Source organism: Falco cherrug, chromosome 9 (assembly GCF_023634085.1).
Source record: "Falco cherrug isolate bFalChe1 chromosome 9, bFalChe1.pri, whole genome shotgun sequence".
Classification (NCBI taxonomy): domain Eukaryota; kingdom Metazoa; phylum Chordata; class Aves; order Falconiformes; family Falconidae; genus Falco; species Falco cherrug.
The window spans coordinates 52120829-52138985 of NC_073705.1; the positions used below are offsets into that span (position 1 = coordinate 52120829).

Genomic DNA, 18157 nt, shown 5'->3' on the forward strand with positions numbered 1-18157 from the left:
GAGGATGAACAGAGAGAGAAATCTGTCTCCCATCACACTGTTCAGCAGCTGATAGTGGAGAAGGAACAAGCTTTGGCAGATCTGAACTCAGTGGAGAAATCACTGGCAGATCTTTTCAGGAGATACGAAAAAATGAAAGAAGTATTGGAGGGGTTTCGGAAGGTGAGTCATGTTACAGTCTCCTGCTTTAAAGAGCAAAGCTGGGCAGGTGGCCGTGTGTACCGCGCTGCCTAACAGAAGTCGCGTCTGATTCCAGTCAATTCTGATGTACTGCATCAGGCTGCCGAGTGCTGGGGGGAGGGAGAGCATAAATGCTTATTTACGCTTCTGTTCTGGAGCAGCTCTTAAGAGATGAAGATTTTATACAAGAGTAACTTGCTCCCATCTGTGTCACTGCAATTTCAATAGATGTCACATAACTGTGGGACTTAAGCACGTGTCGGGGCTGGCTTCTGGACTGAGCATTCCGTTAAAACCTGGGATGTGAATTCCTCAGGTCAGAGGTTATGCCTAAAGCGTGTGACATAACATAATCCTCAGATAAAGGATTGCAGCCATGTTTCAACTGCAAACAGAAGAATTGTAAAGCTTTTTTACATTGCGTAATACTGCTTCAGGTGGCCTCTGTGTGGTGGTCTCAGTATTAAAATAAAGGTGCAGCCCTTAAAATACCTGAATGTGACTCCCGCAAATAGGCGCCTGTCCTACACGTCAACCTCTGGTATTAAATTTACTGTAATCTTCTCATTTAAGAATGAAGAAGTGTTAAAGAAATGTGCACAGGAATATTTATCCCGAGTAAAGAAGGAAGAGCAGAGGTATCAAGCGCTCAAAATTCACGCTGAGGAAAAACTGGACAGGTAATGGATTGTACCCATCTCTTTTCAGGAGTTCATGCTGCGGGAAGATTCCTGTGGCTGGACCTTGCATCCCAAACCTGCTCCTTCAACAGGCAGAGCACAGGCTGCCCTGTGATGGAGGGTGGAATTAAGTGCCCTAACGGGAATTTGTGTAATGTGCTGGTGTTTCTTCCAGCTCCTGACCACATAGAACACCTTACATTTCTGTCTTTATCAAATGTCTCTGTTTCTTTAACATATTTTCCAGGGAAGATCAAGAAAGAAGCCCTTAGTTAGGTTTATGCAGCTGTGGAGGGCTGTGCTGCACCTGCAGCCAGAATTCCTGCCCCCAGAGATTTGCTCTTGCCCCTGTGCTGCGTTACTGCCCCCGCATCAGTCAGCAGAACAGAAATGGAAGTGCTGCTCCGCTGTTCCGGCACAGAACCAGGCAGGCAGTCTCTCCCTGAAGCTGCATCCGCCCAACTTGTGCTGAGGGCGACAAGGAATAGTTGCACAAAAGTTCGTACCAGCTGTGCGCGGGCAGTAACTCCTTAAGCCACTGTTAAGGAGCGAACATCAGATTGTGGCTCAAGAGAGGCAGTTCTGGCAGATTTTTTTTAAATATTTTTTTTCTGTGTTTTCATGTAATGACAAATTCGATATTTCTAGGAATTACATTCAGGACTCATATTACAGTCCCCTAGATGTTTTCAGAAATGTCACTAGGATTGATCAGTGCCTGAAACAAAGTAAGACTTGGATTTGCTTTCCAGCTGTTGTCCCAGCTGTTGGTCTAGGCTGTAAGAACTGGCAACCGGGTGTAGAAACTGCCGTAGAACGCTTCCACCCAAGTGATATTTGTGACCCCAGCACAGATATCTGAGAGAAGCATGAAGGGAACGACACAGGCATTAAGAAAAGACCTTGCAGCCTCCACTGAGCAAGAGAGCGAGTCATGGAAAGTCTCTAGGGACAAGTCTCAGAATACTTTCAAAGACGGGCAGAAAGCAGCCCTGCCCTCACCACCCACCGGTTAAGCTGCAGTCCATCCTTCAGTACCCACCGTCCTTTCCCGTAGACAGCCTGAGGTGACAAAAATCCGGTTTTTTTCTAGAGCCAATGCTGAAATTGCACAAGTGAGAGGCAAGGCTCAGCAAGAGCAAGCGGCGTATCAGGCCAGCCTTCGTAAAGAGCAGCTGAAAGTGGACGCATTGGAGAGAACACTGGAACAAAAGGTACATGGCGGTTCAGCTCTCTTAACGCAGAAGTCAAGGAGATGACCAAAGTTAAGCGAAATTTCCCCAGAGTGGCCGCATCCAGCTCTCCTCTGGAGCTGGGACTGCAGCCAGGGTCTGCCTGAGGACCTCTCTTGCCCCTCACCCGCAGCTGGCCCGGCAGCTCCCTGGCCCCAGGGAGAAGAGCAGCGTTGCCCGAACCTTTACAACATCAGCTGCGCACACAGGCCGTTCAGGGAAACGGACCCTTCTGCCGGGGGTCGGGGCTGATTCGGTCAGGCAGAGCTGCCTGTGCCCCCGCACAGTCTTAAATCTTTCTCAAGTTTAAGATCTTGGTTTAGTTCTTCTTTCAGTTTTTGTTTCCATTTTTAGTTTCATCTGCCATTCCAGTGCTAGCTTACGTGCCTTCACTGTTAACAGAGGCAAAGTGATCGGATACAGGTCTGCGCAGCTTAGGGAAAAGGTGTCTGTAGGAAATCCCTGTTTATATCTCACGCTCCGTAGCTCAGCGGAGGAGCTTGTCAGTACAGTACGGCTCGCCCTTGCTTAGAACCCCTGGAAAACGGTGAGAATAATGCTGTACAAGTGCAGCCTGGCAACAGGTTTGCGCTGTGTATGATTGTCTCGTGCTAGGAATGACTGCTGTAAAGCTGTCTGCTTTAGCGCTACGCTGTGCTTACTGGAGTGGGAGGGGCGGTATGTGGAATTAAGTAAGCATACTGTTTGAATGCACTGCGCATAACTGTACTATGTATGGTATATATCTGTGTATGTCTCTCTCTATATAGATACTCTGTTGTCAGTATTGGAGAAAAGTTAATTGTCCCACACTTCTCCCAACGGTTGGATAGTTTAAATAAAATACTCACCTTAATGCAACATTATTTTTCGTAATACTTAATATTGCCTTTTATTTTCCAGAATAAAGAGATAGAAGAATTAACAAAGATTTGTGATGAACTGATTGCCAAAATGGGGAAAAGCTAACTTTTAACCAAACTTCTGGACTTCGATTTTGAGTGCAATATGACCATTGGCACACTGATGTCCATACATTTATGTGGACAGGTTATATTTTCACTTTTTCGTATGCACTACTGTATTTTCTTTCTAAATAAAGTTGATTTAATTGTATGCAGTACTAAGATGACTATCAAGAATTTCTTGCTATTGTTTGCATTTTCACAGTATAATTCATAGCAAGTTGATCTCAAAGTTCCTGTATCAGGGAGATTGTCAAGTTCTCTAAGAAATTACAAATTGCTGATCCTAGCCTTCCCTTTGTACATGAGTTCCCATGTTGGATGTCTTTTGGATTTAATATAAACATGTATTACTTGCATGGGGACTCTTGCCTTAAGGAGTGTAAACTTTATCTGCATTTGCCGATTTGTAAAATAAAATGAAAAATGAAAAAAAAAATGCATGTCACTTAAATGAAATTCTCTATTGTAAATAAATTTTTTTCGTTGAAAGTTGAAGAGAAGTATGGCTTCATTTTATCTACCTCACTTGCTTACTTCACATGCAGTGCCAGATACAGCAGCTCTTACTAATGAGTTCCTTCGCAGAAAGCGCTTCATGGGTCGCTGCTTGGAGCTCTCCGTGGGTCACAAGAATATACAGCTTATGTGCACGTATCTGTGTCTGTATCTTCTTCTCTTTATACATATATATATATATATATGCTAGATTTGAACCGCTCTGAGGTCTCAGGCCTAGGCTTAATCCTCCGAAATGTTTAATACTCTAACCCTGATCCAGCAAATCCCATAGGCGAATGTAACGAGGCTGCTTGCACGAGTTGAAGGCTGTGACATGCGGTGGTGGGATGGTGGGTTTTACGCGTATCTATCACCGAAAGGTGGCCGCGTTTCCTTCTTCCTGCTGCTGGGTGAGTTTGCCTGCAGGGTTTGTGGAGATGGAAAGACGTGTGATTAGAAGTACAACCAGAGTAAGCTAGATAAGTAGCATTCTCGCACACCTCTTTATCCTGTAAGTTATCCTCTGCAGAGGATTAGCTATGTAAGATAAGCGTTAAGGCTTCAATAGCAAACAAACTGCTTTCTTTGCCTAATGGTACATCTCTTGGATCGTCATGATGTGGACAGTCTTCAGCCTGGTTCTTGTCAGCTCCCTTTTTGTACTCAAAAGTAAGTCAACTCCCTTTTCTTTCCTTTGTTATTTATTTTTCATTTCCTACTTGAGCGTGGCTGAGCCTCTTTGCTGTTCCGGGCTTCTCTCCCGAGGCTGTTCGGTTTCAGTTTATTTTGTGTATGTGGTTGGCAGTGCAGAATTTCACCAGTGCTATGAAATGTAAACGTCAGTATGTAAGGTAACGAATTTAAATGCATGTGTCCCTATGGACCGCGAGTGTGCTTTCTGCTCTGCAGGTCTCAACCATGGTATCTTAAATAATATTTCAAATTCATGCTTGCCTTTGAAAATGCCTCACAGTTTGAACAAGGAAAAGGTACAGGACTGAGTTACGGTTGCAATGTTTAAAGAAAAGCAAAACTTAAGAAACACTGTTGTGCCAGCCAGCCGGAGTGGTACTCTAGGAGGAACTGAAATACGGACCACAGTGTGATTTCACACATGTACAATGACTTTTTCGTGGTACTGTGGACCAAAGATCATGAGGGAGGGTGGGGGGAAACATGATACTCCCAACTTGTTACAGTGGACTCTGCTCTGAAAATGTTGCAAGGAGGTGTGGATACAATTACAGAAGATCAGATGTTCTTGGATTATTTTAAGTGAATTGTAACAACTAATATGTGGCTGATTATTTTTTATGTTTAAAATCAGTATCTGGACCACTTCTAAAAAAGAAATTATGATAGAAATTGCAGAATCTTCAGATTTTTTTAAACCTTTGCAATTTTTTGCATGTGCTTCCAACAAAATTAGAAGGACTCTGCAGCTGATATTTTAAAATATTTTTTGTAAACTAAACACTACAGTGATAAGTGGTCTTTCTTCTTTAATGCCAGGTGAGGCACTGCAGTGTTACACCTGTGTAGGTTCTAGTGATGAAGACTGTAACAGACAAGGAACTCAGCAATGTCCAGGGCATTCAGATGCATGTGCGGTCATTAGAGGACAAGGAAGTAAGTAGTCACAAACAGTTCAGACTCATTACATTTTTAATAACAGAAATAAATAATCAGTGTTGGAAAAATAAGAGTGTATGGTAAGCTAAGGAGAAAAACAAAGGTAAATATTTCCTCTCAAAACAAACCCTATTAATAAATCTCAATCCCTAATTTTATTGGTTTAGCAGCAATCTAATACAAAATCCCGCGGAGTGTGATTTGTCAGTGTGCTGTGACGAGCTTTATCCGTGCTGTGTGAAAGCTGTAAAAAAGCACTATAAGTATTGCCCGCTTCTTATTTAAATCTATCATTTTAAAGTGAAATGACTTACCTGGAAATTAGGAAGGAAAAGCAGCTAATGAGGCACTGAACTTGAGCACGCTCAGAGATATTTAAGCTGTATCAGTTGCATCCAAGATAAATTGCAATTATTTACCTTGAGTGGGAACTCGTTAGTGTGCTGTAATCTGATGCAGTTATATTCGTTTACTTGTAAGGGACAGCCAGACCTAATGTTGTTCAATATTGGACGGTCGGGTTGGTGCTGAGGGCATGTGGGCAGGAGCAGGTGGCCATGAACGTGCAGGTCCCTTTGGGTTCAATGTGGCTCTGTTCCAGGTGGCATTATGAAGTCCTGTTCGTTCAGGTCCTTCTGCGAGCGGGCCAGGAGGGACGGATCCAGAGCGCCTGGAGTGAGCGTTCACTGCTGCTACTCAAACAACTGCAATGCAAAAAGCTTGGCTTCGAGAGTCACCACCTCCACGAGCTACTTCTCCCTCCTCATCTTTACATTGCTGTGGCATCCGTTGTTGAAGCTGACATGAGGGGCTGGGGGGGAAGACTATCCTGAAGCAACAAGTCTGCCTTCTCAGAAAGGGATGATTACATTTCCTAATTATGTTACTCCATGTACCATATTTCTCAGTAGGCAAAAAGCAGTAGGCAGACCTGACAGATGTTCAGATAAAAATTGTTGCATCTGTTTAATATGTCTTGAGCTATATGTAAGAAACGCTGTCCTCTTCTTGTTTATCATAAGGGGTGATTGTGCGTATATGTAACATTTTCCTACAATTTAAATGTTTGTATGTATCTTAGCTGCAAGTAGCTTTCCAGGAGGATAAAGGACCAGTATCTTCCAAATGCTGTTTACTGTTGGCAGACATTCAGAAGCAAGCTAAAATTTTCAAGCACAAAGTGACTGAAAATTCTAGCAAGCATTTCAGAGAAAATTTGCAAATTAGACAAAGCCAGAAAACTCAAAATAAAGATGATTTAGTATTAATACAAACTGGTAAGAGAAGGTCATTAAGAAAACAATGCATGGAGGTATGTTATATATATTTCCTGGGGGAAAAAACCAAACTTCCAGTCTTCTCTTTTCTGATCCTTTGAGAATCATACCGCGGCACTGGAAGAAGAAGGGAAAATGAACTTTGAAGTTATTTTGAACTGGTCAGCTCTCTCCAAAGGTCAGCTTGTTCTATCTCTACTGCTGGTTTTGAGAACAAGTGATTAATCCCTGTTTTGTAGGCAAATTATAACTTGAGTAATAAGGTTTTCATTTATCCAAATTCTTCTTGTGGTTTCAACTATGTAATTAAATCTTCACTGTCCTAAACTTCATTCTTTGAGAGTAAGAGTATGTATCTCCCCCTTCAATGACGTGATTGAGTTGATCTGTGGTGGTTTACGTAGCCTTTTCATTTTGCAAAGTGAGCGAAATTGCTTGGAGATCTTTAGAGATATAAGGAACTAAATCAACATTTTCAATAATCCCATTCATTGTAGTCTCACCAAGTAAATGATCCAGAACGGGCCACATCACAGAAGGCACTGTGTGCCACTAGCTGGCAGGCAGGTGGTCCTTGGAAGCAGTTGTGTTGAAACCAGGCAAGACGAGAAGTGACGTAACGCATGATGTGATAGCGGTCTATGATACTGGGGAGCGGGGTGGCACCTGCTTTGCTTCAAACCTCAGAGGGACAGGCAGGCAGAGGAGTGGGATCTGTAGATTTTAATGCCCGGCTGTGATGACTGGTCTGATCTCTGGCACACAACACCCACAGGACTGGCTTAAAGTCCAGCTGGTGTAATTGAAGTAGAGGTGGTCTTTCAAGTTCTAGTTTTAGTTGTCCATTTGGAGAAAGTCTGGTCATCAGGTTTATGGAACTCACAAAATATGTGGCAAAGTAGTTTTTTCACTAGCTTTGTGTCGTGACTTTTTTTCAGTATAATTCTTTGAAAAATCAGTTCCAGGCAGTGTGTCATAGAATTCTGCACATTCACAAAACTTTTATTAAGGCTGCAAACTTTAGAGAGCTTCTTCAAGTGAAATCAGTGAAACCTACGTGTAGATATAACCCTAGCCTGCCTTGCAGTTAGTGCCTGGCACATGGGCAAGTCTGTCTCCTTGTTTTATTGTACTCTTTGCTCCGTGTGGATCCTTTCATCAGCTCAGGTAGGTTGTGGCTTCAGACTGGGACTGTTCTTCTGGGTTTTTGTTTGCACGGGCTCTCAGACAAGGCGATTCTGGTCTGTGCTTAGTCGTTAGGCATAGGTCTGATAAAGCTGTTGATTGTAAAGATTGCAACAATGCAGCAGATCCTGGCTGAGAATGTTTATTTAGACTTAAATGTCTGTGTAAAAATCACTTATGTTGGTTTAAGTATTGCTCATTTCATTCTCAGCTTAAATCAGTTCCTTCAATATCTTCTGCTACAGGAAATACTATTGATTGTATCTTTGTTTTCTGATTGTTCTGTAATGATAAATCTGTATTGAATGTGATCTCTGTGTATGCTCAGTGCATTTTCTTCATGAGAAAATAAAATACAGGCAGTGGCTGACAACGTCTCTTGATAAAAAAACTGCATCTTTTAATGGGGATTTCCAGTTGCATCTGGCAGTCTGTTTTCCAGCAGGAATTCTGGAATTTTTTTTCAGTGGGATGTATTTCTTAAATCTGTTAGATAAACTAGTGAATGCTGATAGTTTTCTTACTGTGATATTTCCATGATAAAAATAAGAAGGTAAGGCTCTATCCTCTTGACAAACACCATCTGTCGTTCCTGACTAGAGCCAGGACTCAGAGCTTCAGGCAGCTCCCAGCCTCCCAACCGCCTCCGTTTGATTCTGCCACCCGGCATGTGACGGGCTGTGTTTTGCTTTTTAGGGTCTGACATTTTTCCTGCCTAATTATGAACCTGAAGTGTGCATGCACGTATGGATCTAGAAATGATAAACCCTATTCAGGGGTTGATGATACCAGAGGGGTTTCACAATGGTGCTTGGCATAAACATTAACAGAAAGACAAGCACAGAAAAAAATGGAACAAAATAGAAGGAATATTTTTTAAGCTCTATTAAAAATACAGAAAATATTTTAAAGTTTCCATGACTGTGCAGAGCTATTCCCAGTCATATGTAAAATAGAAAGTAATTGTCTGTAGTTTGGTTGTTCTGAAGTCAAATCCTTCCTGGTGGCGCAGTGGCATCCTCTTTCTGTCTTCCTTAACATTGACAGACAGTTGAGACAAAAGGAGCAGAGTGATAATGAAATGCCTTCTGCTGCAACTGGGCATGATACGGCTTCTTTTTTGTCTGTTGTATTAGTTGGGTCTGTGTAGTGGATCAGTCAGGTAAGTAACTGGGTTTGAGTTTAACGCTACCCATGCACCTTCAAGAAAGGATCTCAAAAGCAAGAGATTTCTAATTTCTGATTTATAAGTGAGAGAAACTCTCAATTATAAGTATAAATTGTAAGACTTCTAGATAGCCCAAAATCATAATTTCCATCAGTTCTTGATATCCCTTTGGTTTTGGCAGTACAGACAGCGTTTCCTTATTTTACCAGCCTTCTCAAAGACAGTGAGAGCCTCTGGGACCTACCAGGAGTGCACATCTGCACGAAGTGCCCCTGCACTTTCTCAAAGAGCATACACACAAATGTACAATTTAATTTGTGTCAATATTCATCCACGCCTGACTTTTCCCGCAGTGAGAGCAAGGTTCCAAGTTGTCTCTTGGCCTTGGTAAGGAATAAGCAATTCTGGAAGCTTGTGAGCTTTAAAATCTAGATCAGAGAAGATTACCTCAATGCCACCTGTGATATTTAACGAAGTTTTAAATACGTCTTGGTGTCACAGATCACAGTTTCTTTTTTAACCTTTTTTTCATGTGAAATGTCAGTTGTGGGCTCTGTTCAGTAGGGATTAAAAAACCCCACCCTTGTACCTTGTGCTGTCATGTCTTTGTGTGCAACAAAAGCCCAACTGTGACAGATTTCATTTTAAGCATCACTCCAAAGGGTCTCAACCTTTCCGGACCCTATGGATGTTTAGGATGTAGCCCAAAGCTCTTGGCTGTGGCTGGTGACTGCCCCTGGGAAGGAGTTCCATGCTTTTGAAATCAGAAGTCCTGACTGCAGTTCCTGGAGCTCCACGTTGCCACCCTGCACACCCATACACTCCCTCTGATCATCCAAAGCCAGCAGCGCATGAGGGGCATTTTTAATTGGGAAATTTATGACATGCTCAGATGTAGCATATTTACTCACAACAGAGTGGAAAAAAGTGGTAACAGTGTTCATCCCAGTAACTGTGTGTATAAAGAGCGTAGCTAGAAATCCATTGCGTTGGCGGTGTAGGTACAAGCAAACTTTGTTAGCATCTGAGCAAAACAAGGGAAAAGCCACTGTGGGATTCAGTTCAGAAAGAACCACAGAAGCAGCATGCAACACTTGGCAACGTGGCTTTATGGAAAGTAGGTCTTGTCAAAAACATCTCATTTGAGGTTACAGATTTTTGCTGATAAAAGCAAATACATAGATTTTGCAACACATTTCAGATAAAATTGCAGTCGTGGTGTACAGACTGAGAGTTCAAGAGTTAGAAGAGTGAAAGACTGCAAAAAAAAGTTCTCGGTAGAAAATCATCCAAATGGTGTCTTGGACACAGGCGATCTCACGTCATCTTTCTGACAATCCCAGGATGTTGCCGTAAGAACTGTCACAGGAAGAAGGGGCTGTCAAAGTACCAGCATGCCTGCATCCAGATAGCCCTATATGTTGCCATAGGGACGGGTTCCCAAGGGAGAGAGGTAATGCACGTTTTGGGAACAAAAGTAAAGCAGAGGAATGAGAGTGGGGGGATGGAGCTGAGCAGCCACCCAACCCTCCCCTGCTCTGCACTTGGCACCAGTAATCTGTGAAGGAGTACACTGTTACTCAAATTGCTTACACCTTTTCTAGCAACCTGATTTAGCCCAGCCGGCAACACTTCTTTCAAAACCTGCCCTTTTAGCTGCTAGCCGAAAAGACTTGTAAGTATGAGATAACATTTGAAAGGTGAAGAGGAATCTCTTACTTGAAATCGTTTCCCTTTTCTGAAGACTTCCTGCCCTTCGTCCTCACCAAAATATTTTTCATTTTTTGGTCTAAACACTCAAGGGGGGAGGTGTTGGCACACCAGCAGAGACGTGGCCAAAAAAATGAGGCTGTTGTTCAAGTGCAGACACTGGTTCCTACCACCTTCACTTGAGATGGCTCATTTTAAGCAGTGACAGTCACCTTCAGTTTCTGATTTTCAGTGTGAAAAGGTCAGTGTCTGCAGAACCGGCCTGGAGCTCAGACGGACTGGCTCGTTTCTCTCCAGCCAGGCCAGAGCCTGATTTTGTTTTAAAACAAATTTTTGATGCCTGGCTTTGCTCCTGTGCTCTCCCAGTCTTCACAGAGCTTTTGTGATATGTTCTTGAGATCCTGAGGATGTTCATCTCCCTTTAGCAACTTGTTCTTAACCCCTTTTGCAGCTTTTGGAGGACTTTCATTTAAGAAAAATAAAAATCCCCAAAAGCATGTATTTATTAATTTCAAGTTCTCATATATATGTGGCACTGGGATGACATTTCTAATAGCATCATAATCTCTTAAGTTGCCTCTCCCAACTTTACGATGATGATTACTAGTTTCAGCCTTTAGCAGCATGATGGGTTTCACTCTATTTTATTTTATCCCGTGTATGAAGACTTATTGGCTAAGGCTCATATAACCAGCCCCGGAGAACAGCTCCTGCCCCACTGACAGAAACCCAGAAGCTGCTTTTAAAGCAGGAGCCATTTAAATCACAGTCAGTTGTGAGAGTCAAGCCTTGCTGGGGCTGCAGAGCTGGGGGTTAAGACACACTTTTAAAGCAATCCACTGTCACAGAAATGAAATAAGAACCTTTGCAGTATCAAATGGCCTCGGTGCTTTTTTTGTTCTCACCTGTGATTCACGACATCTGTGAAAGGTGCTGCCACCGGCTGTGCGTAGGCAGGGAAGAGCAGCTAGTGACAAGCCCTGTCTTCACCTCTCTACTTGTTCAGTTCTTCTAAGGGTTAAGCTTTACTTTTGGGAGCTGTCTTTTTGGACATTTCTTTTGCACTGTACTGTTACCAGTGCTTATGAGCATTTGGCAGTCTCCATCACTTCAGTTTCCACATTCTCCCAGCCAGCTATGACTCCTCATATTGGATAAACATGTCTGGTTTTGTTAAATATTCAGTTTCAATGAATATAACTCTGGAAAGAGCAAATCGGTTACCAGGATGAAGCAAATCCATGAGCGGAGCAACTGGCTGAGCCAGGAAAAATGTTCATCGGGAAGTCATCCGAGCAGGGCTGTGCCCGTGGGGCTTTGGCAATGGGTTTATTAGCATTCCTGTAATCAAGTGTAGGAGGAGCTCATGGAGAGGAGAGATCTACCAGGCTGCTTTTCATTTGGTGATGTTTCTGCGGCAGATGAAAACGAATGGTTTGTCCCTGGGTTGGTTTGTTTAGCGCTCCCCAAGGTTTAGGACTGAGAGGAGCTTCTGCTAAAGCATGTTGCTGACGCAGCTCTGCTCTGTTGATTTTTCCTAGATTTAGTAGATCTTCCTTCGTAATCCCAGCACAGCCGTGGGGTCAAAACCCTGGCCCAGAGATGGATGTGTGCAAGAAAAAAGTGTCTGCGTTTGGAGTGAGGTGTTCGTGAAATGAGGGCGCCTTTGCAGTCAAGCGGGTTTCACCAATTGCTGGCAATTTCAGCTGTGATATTTTAGGAACTGTGCAAGCCCATGCAGCTTTCAGAGCTGGCCTCGATAAGACTCTTCTGAGGAGGGTGAGAGGTGTGGGGGGGCGGGAGAAAACTTTGATTTGATGCCTCCCATTAATGTTAGAGAAGCAGTCCCTGAAAAAGCCATCTTCTGCCTGCCCAAAGATCAGGATCCCTTGTGGAAACTGAAAGTAATACTCATGAATGATCAGCAGTATACTGATCTCATCTGACCTTCACTTCAACATGGCTTATCCAAAGCTTTTTATGCTTATCCAAACTTTGGCTCCAGACCGCGCAGCAAACCCAAGCTATTTGGGGCAAATCCTGGTGACCTGTCCTTCAGCTTGCTTTCATCAGGAGGATGAAAAGAGGATTAGTAGCCCATGGATGGGGTGTCCCAAGCCAGCAAATAAAACAGTCCTCCCCACCTTGGAGCCGATTTCTAAGTCATGGTGTGCTTGAGGATCTTTCTGTGCCCAGTCTCAGAGACCAGTTCTTCAGAAGACAGATGGCCTGCGGGCTGCTTTGGGCTTGAGAAACACAGAGTCAGCCACAGCATTTAAAATACTTCTTAAAATAGTTCTCTTTTTTTTTTTCTTTCTTTTTTTTTTTTTTTCCCCTGAAAAATTTTGCTGCAGATTTGCCCAGCAACTACAGAAGCCTTTTCATTCATCTTATTTTCATAACTGGGAAACTGAGGTCAAGGTGGCCACAAGCCCCCAGTCAGGCAGAGGACATGGGACTGGAGCCGATGCCTGAAATGAGGACAAGGTTTAGTGATGTTGCTGCAGTTGGAAGTTTGCCCTGGTTGAAGCGAGGTGCCTGCAGACAGACACCGACCCTCAAGTGTCTCAGCCCTGTCTCAGCTCCAGGTCCCCTCTCAGAGCTGGCCGTCTGGATGGCAGCTTTGTCCTGCTTTCCTGCCGGTTGCTGCTGGGAATTTGGATGCATTTTAAATTGGATTAGACTCTGCTAGTTCAGCACAAAAAGTCTGAAGAGGCTGCACTGACAAATCAGGGCTCATTTATGGAGTTCTTGTTGAGCATCAGTGCGCTCATTCATTCTTCTTTCTGCAGTAAAATCACCTTCATAATTTACAAGAGAAACTCCTTCAGGTGTCATCAACATACTTCTGTACTTGTTTTTTCAACAGAAACCTTGCCTTCAGCCCCTTAGCTGAGGCACACCGGAGCCTCCAGGCAGTACAGCAGGTCTGGCGTCGGGGCTGGGACGTACAGGGTGAGCTCCTCAGAGGTACGTACCACCGTGGCCTCCAAAAAGGGCAGCATGCTGGACAGGTGATACAGGCACATCTTATGGTTTTGCTACCTGTATAAACCCAGAAAAATTACACAGGAAAAATAGACATTTATAATAGGAAAAAAACCCCACAGTACAAGTATGTTTAGCTTTGGATAACACTTTCAGCAGTGACAGACTAAAGGCAGAGGTGAGGGAAGCTTTGAGGGGAGGTGGGAGTCTTTACTGAGGCCAGCTAAGAAAACTGGAGAAAGAAACAGGCACATAAGTCCTTCTACAGTTCAGAAAACTCTTAATATTTGAGTTTTTCTCCTCTTTTTTTCTTCTCTAAGGTTGTATACCCAGAAATCCCATCCAAAGGAACTCTTTTTACCCATGTGCAGAAGATAACAGAAAATGCTGGTCCAAGTCAGAAACAGTGACCTGAGAGAAGTTCTTTGGAAATTGCACTTTATTTTCCCTGATCTGAATAGTGGGACTTATATGCAAGCTTTTTCTTTTTCCTTATGTGTTCTTGAGGTGTTGAGGCTTCCTGTGGGATCCTCATTGGATCTATTTATTTAAACCCAGGAACTGTTGGAGCTTTTTGCACTGCTTGTAGACATGCTCCTGAAAGCTTGACCTCAGTCTCAGCTTCTTAGGGCAGCAACAGGAGTGGACAGGGAACGTCGGACACTGCAGACCAAGTGACCCAATGGATGGTTGCCACCAAACTCCCTCTGCCATCAGCCTTACCGCACTGCTGCTGCTGCATTTCTGCTCTTCTGCAGCAGGGCAGTAAGACATCAGGAAAATATCTCCTCAAAAATGGAAAAAAATCTGGCACCTTAATTTCTCGAAGCAGTTCAAGGGGGGCTAAAGCAGGGCCGAAACAAGAGAGAGAGAGGACCACCCATAAAAGCCATGCCTCCATAGGCTCTCCTACACCATTTTATTTGCACTATGAATGCAGATGTCCATATGAAGGAATCACCACGTGTTTTGTCTAACAAAGCTCATTGCGGTCTGGGAAGGCCCATTCAAGTGTGGTTTTGGTGGAGGTTTGGTTGTGGCAGGTTGTGATGTGTCTTCTGCTGGAATATTGGCTGCAAGTCATATCAAAGGCCTGCTGTTGCTCACCATACTGCATTATCTTCAAGCAGAATGGGAGCAGCCCTGCTTCTCACACCTACAGAAGGACAGGGTACATTAAAAAAACTCCAGAGCTGTTAGCTGCATGTTTGACTTGCTAATCCTGAATACTGGGCTGTGATAAAACCCAGGAGAAATAGGGCTGGGAAGGAGTGGGGTGGCACTGAAACTGCAGCCCTTACAGATCGTGATCAGGGCTGCAAGGCAGGACAAAATGAAAACAGCTTTCAGCCACGCTGGCTCTGGTGAATTCAGGTAGTTCTCAGGAAGAGCTGTTTGCTTTGTAGTATTTTTCTTACCGTAAAACGTAGTTCAAATACACTTGCCTGAACTAGAATTGCATCTCTCAGTGGAATCAAAAATGCTGCAGTTAGCTGAAGGTAACCACCTTGACTAGTAGAGACTCATGGGAGCGTGCTGGGCGCTATCACTCAGCTTTTTAATTGCTTTTTAAAATAGCAGTATACACAAAGCAATGCCTTAACCCATGAAAACTCAAATGATCTCACTGATGGCAAGGGAACAGCACACACACAAAAAATGCTGCAGGGGGACATTTATGGCAGCAATAACCAGTTTTCACTTACCCATCACTGTGACGGGGCTGGCAGGCAGCAGGAGCTGTGCTAGCCATTCATTTGCTGCTCAGCATCCATGAAATGCTTTTTCCTGGACCGATTCCCTAGCAATACGTCCAATTCTGCAGCCAAGCTGTTCTCTCAAGATAGCTGAAGCATGTAATTTTATATATGCGATGATATAGTATAGCTCTGTTCCGTTGGTAAAGCTAGCCCTGGAATGAAAGTAGTCTGCAAAACTATATCCCAGGCAGGAAAAGTAATCCCTGCTGTAGTGTGTGTTCCTCTCAGCATCTCATGCTCTATATAGTAGGGATGCAATGTCTTCTTTCTGAAATCTGGGGATCTTTTGAATTATTTTTTTTTTAATTAATTAAGGAAAAAAAAAGCAGCAGCAGAAGGAAAACTGGCATATTGTCAAATTCTCTCCATCTACAGTAATTTCTCACTACAAGGAAGGGAATGAGGTGATCTATCGTGTGAAGTGGAAACGCTCCTGTGCACTCTGAATCCAGTGATCAAATTCAGATAAAACTTCAGACTTTCAGCTTTTCACAGTGCCTGAATTAGGTTGAGAAGGAGCCTATTTTTGCATAGTTTACCATTACAGTATATGCAAAATTTCTTGCCAGTCTGAAGAACAGTTAGGGCATTTTACTGCGCTGCTGTCAAGGAAGGTGTCTGTCACACGTGTGTGGGCATCCTTCTTCCTGGGAGCCCTCTTCAACATAACCACGCTAAATCCAAGTGAATATGAACAGTATTTATGTAATATTTGAGCTGACATGGTTCTTCCAACTAAAATGCAGCCAGGAGGCTGCAAATTTGGTTGCCATCACACATGTGATATTTTTTAGATATCGCTAACCCTAAAAAGCAGATTAGGCTGCTGCTACTTGAACCATGCTAGCACCTCTGTTCTGTTGTTTACTCACAATAGTGACCATGGTGACCAAATGGCATTTTGACCTGTAGCCCAGATTTTACTTTACTGTCCTTTTCAGGGGTTTATTTCCACCCACAGCATTTTCCACAATGAGAGAACAGCAACAAATTATTGTTTCTATTACCTTGCTGCAGCACATAAAAAGAAATATTGATCACAGGCATGAACCAAGTCCCCTTGGTTTAGTATTTAAGCTAGAATTAACACATAAATATTTAAAATGTTATTATTTTCCATGAATTATTGGAGTACAAAAACCTCTTGGCAAGCAGCAACCAGATAAAACTTATTTTACAGACAGAGATTTTTAGCATCTCACTTTTGTGTATCTGTATTTGCCTTATTTGATTTATTCAGCTGTCTGGTTTGGGAACCTCATGTTTGCACATTCAAAATAATGACAGCAATGACAATGATTGACAGGAATTTTGAAATTTAAGAATCAAAGCCACTACAATTTCATCTGCAGTCTCCTTCTGTTGATATTTAAGTGTCCCTAAATCATACTTAATTCACGCATTCATGACTTGTTCCTTTGACAGAGCAAGATATCAAATAGCAATAGAGAACTGACTGATTAGGACCATCAGCAATAACTTTTTTTTTGGTCCATTAAATTACTCCCCAGCTGCCTTATATTATACAAACAGGAGAAGTATTAGAGAGGCTTTCATGCTCAAGTCAGTTAAAAAGGAATCAGTCCTTCTGAAGGAACATACATAAATACAAGGAATATATGTACAAATATGGATACCTACTGATACCACCCAACAGGCTGAAGAACTGGAGTGTATGTCTTACCTTTTCATACTAATGAAATTTAAATTGAGGAAATAAATTCTGATGATATCAAAACCAGGCAGATTTTTTTACAAGAGGTCATGTATCTGGTCCTGGGAATGTAATCCTATTTTTTAGAAATAAGGTCATACAATAATTAAAGTGCCTTTCAGCTGAGAATGTGGAAACCTTTCAGACAAACACATTTCTCAAACATCTTTTCTTCCCCCTTTCTCTGTTTTCCCTAGAATTATGGAGGGCATTAGCAGCTGTCTTGTTCTGGAGCACTGCATCTCTTCCCTCAGCTCCTTTCTTCTTACCCCTGGTCACTCTGTTCTCTTCAGAATCACTAAATATTTTTTTTCCCTTTTCTTTTTCCTCCGTATACTAAAATAACGGGACCATCGCTTATTCATGCCCCTGTCACCCCACCTTACCTTCAGAATCCTTCTGAAAACTGCTTTTTTCTCAGGAATTCCTTCCTTCTTCCAATTGGCAACAGTGCTTGGTCACTCCTCAACTGTTCCCCAGCTGCTGCCCGTGCTTGGCCTGGCATCTGGCTCCCACGCAGGGTATCAAGCTTCCCATGCTTTGCTTACAATAATAGGAAACTTAACGCCCATTCTGGAGACCGTTAATGTGAAAAGATTTTTGGAGGTTTCCTCAAAGAAATCACCAGAGAATGATGTATTGGCAACCAGCTGTTAGCGACCAGAGTCCTCACCACGTTCCCATTTAACTATTAAAATTACCTTTCTAACTCACATTTCTCGACTTCTGGTTACAAAATAGAAACATTTCTTTTTATATGCTTTAAAATTATTTTTTTCCCTCTGTATCGCAGGTGTCAGTCCGTCATGAGGTGTGGCGTTTGCTCAGCTAGGCCTGTAGCTGCCGGCCAGGTGAGCCAGCCATGGCTGAGCTCTGGGGACACTCTTTGGTTCGGGAGGTGTCACGGTGACACAGCTGGGGACCGGCTCGGGAACTCCCTCTCTGCTGTTAGACCCCTCAGAGCTCCTGGGGAAATCCTTTCACACGCACCGACGGGCATACAGCCTCACTGTATGTGCCGCCCTGTTCCGTTAGGTGACAAAAATCGGGCTTGAGACCTGTTAACTGTGGCACCTACCCAAATTTAAGTCGCTGAATGATTTGAATAATTGATTTACGTCTGGCTAGGGTGAGATTTTGTCAGTCAAAGCATTTCTTTTCTGCA

At 43.1% G+C, this 18157-nt stretch overlaps 2 protein-coding genes and 1 long non-coding RNA gene across 7 annotated transcripts in view; 2 read left to right on the plus strand and 1 right to left on the minus strand.

Moving 5' to 3' along the window:
• The window catches only part of TACC2 (transforming acidic coiled-coil containing protein 2), a 129567-nt gene extending 126071 nt beyond the window's left edge, over nucleotides 1-3496 (plus strand). For all 4 annotated transcript variants that reach the window (XM_027805479.2, XM_055720123.1, XM_055720125.1 and 1 more), the window contains 4 exons: nucleotides 2-162; nucleotides 754-860; nucleotides 1954-2074; nucleotides 2996-3496. In XM_027805479.2, the coding sequence (XP_027661280.2) occupies nucleotides 2-162; nucleotides 754-860; nucleotides 1954-2074; nucleotides 2996-3061 (455 nt within the window). In that variant the 3' untranslated portion in view covers nucleotides 3062-3496. The remainder of the gene's footprint in view (nucleotide 1; nucleotides 163-753; nucleotides 861-1953; nucleotides 2075-2995) is intronic.
• Nucleotides 3497-3836: 340 nt separating this feature from the next.
• LOC102055772 (CD59 glycoprotein-like) lies at nucleotides 3837-6143 on the plus strand. Of its 2 annotated transcripts, XM_027805508.2 has the most exons (4): nucleotides 3837-3968; nucleotides 4186-4227; nucleotides 5071-5187; nucleotides 5820-5935. In XM_027805508.2, the coding sequence occupies exons 1-4, from the start codon at nucleotides 3893-3895 to the stop codon at nucleotides 5867-5869; spliced, it is 285 nt and encodes a 94-aa protein (XP_027661309.1). In that variant the 5' UTR covers nucleotides 3837-3892; the 3' UTR covers nucleotides 5870-5935. The 2 variants fall into 2 exon arrangements, with proteins under 2 accessions (XP_027661309.1, XP_005439259.1); XM_005439202.3 differs by lacking the exon at nucleotides 3837-3968 and having other exon boundaries at nucleotides 3975-4227; nucleotides 5792-6143.
• A 3766-nt stretch (nucleotides 6144-9909) lies between these two features.
• On the minus strand, nucleotides 9910-17525 carry LOC129736769 (uncharacterized). The gene is made up of 2 exons (XR_008733817.1): nucleotides 17379-17525; nucleotides 9910-13575 (listed from the first exon to the last, which is right to left on the minus strand). It is a non-coding gene; the product is annotated as an uncharacterized LOC129736769 (long non-coding RNA).
• Between the last annotated feature and the right edge of the window lie 632 nt (nucleotides 17526-18157).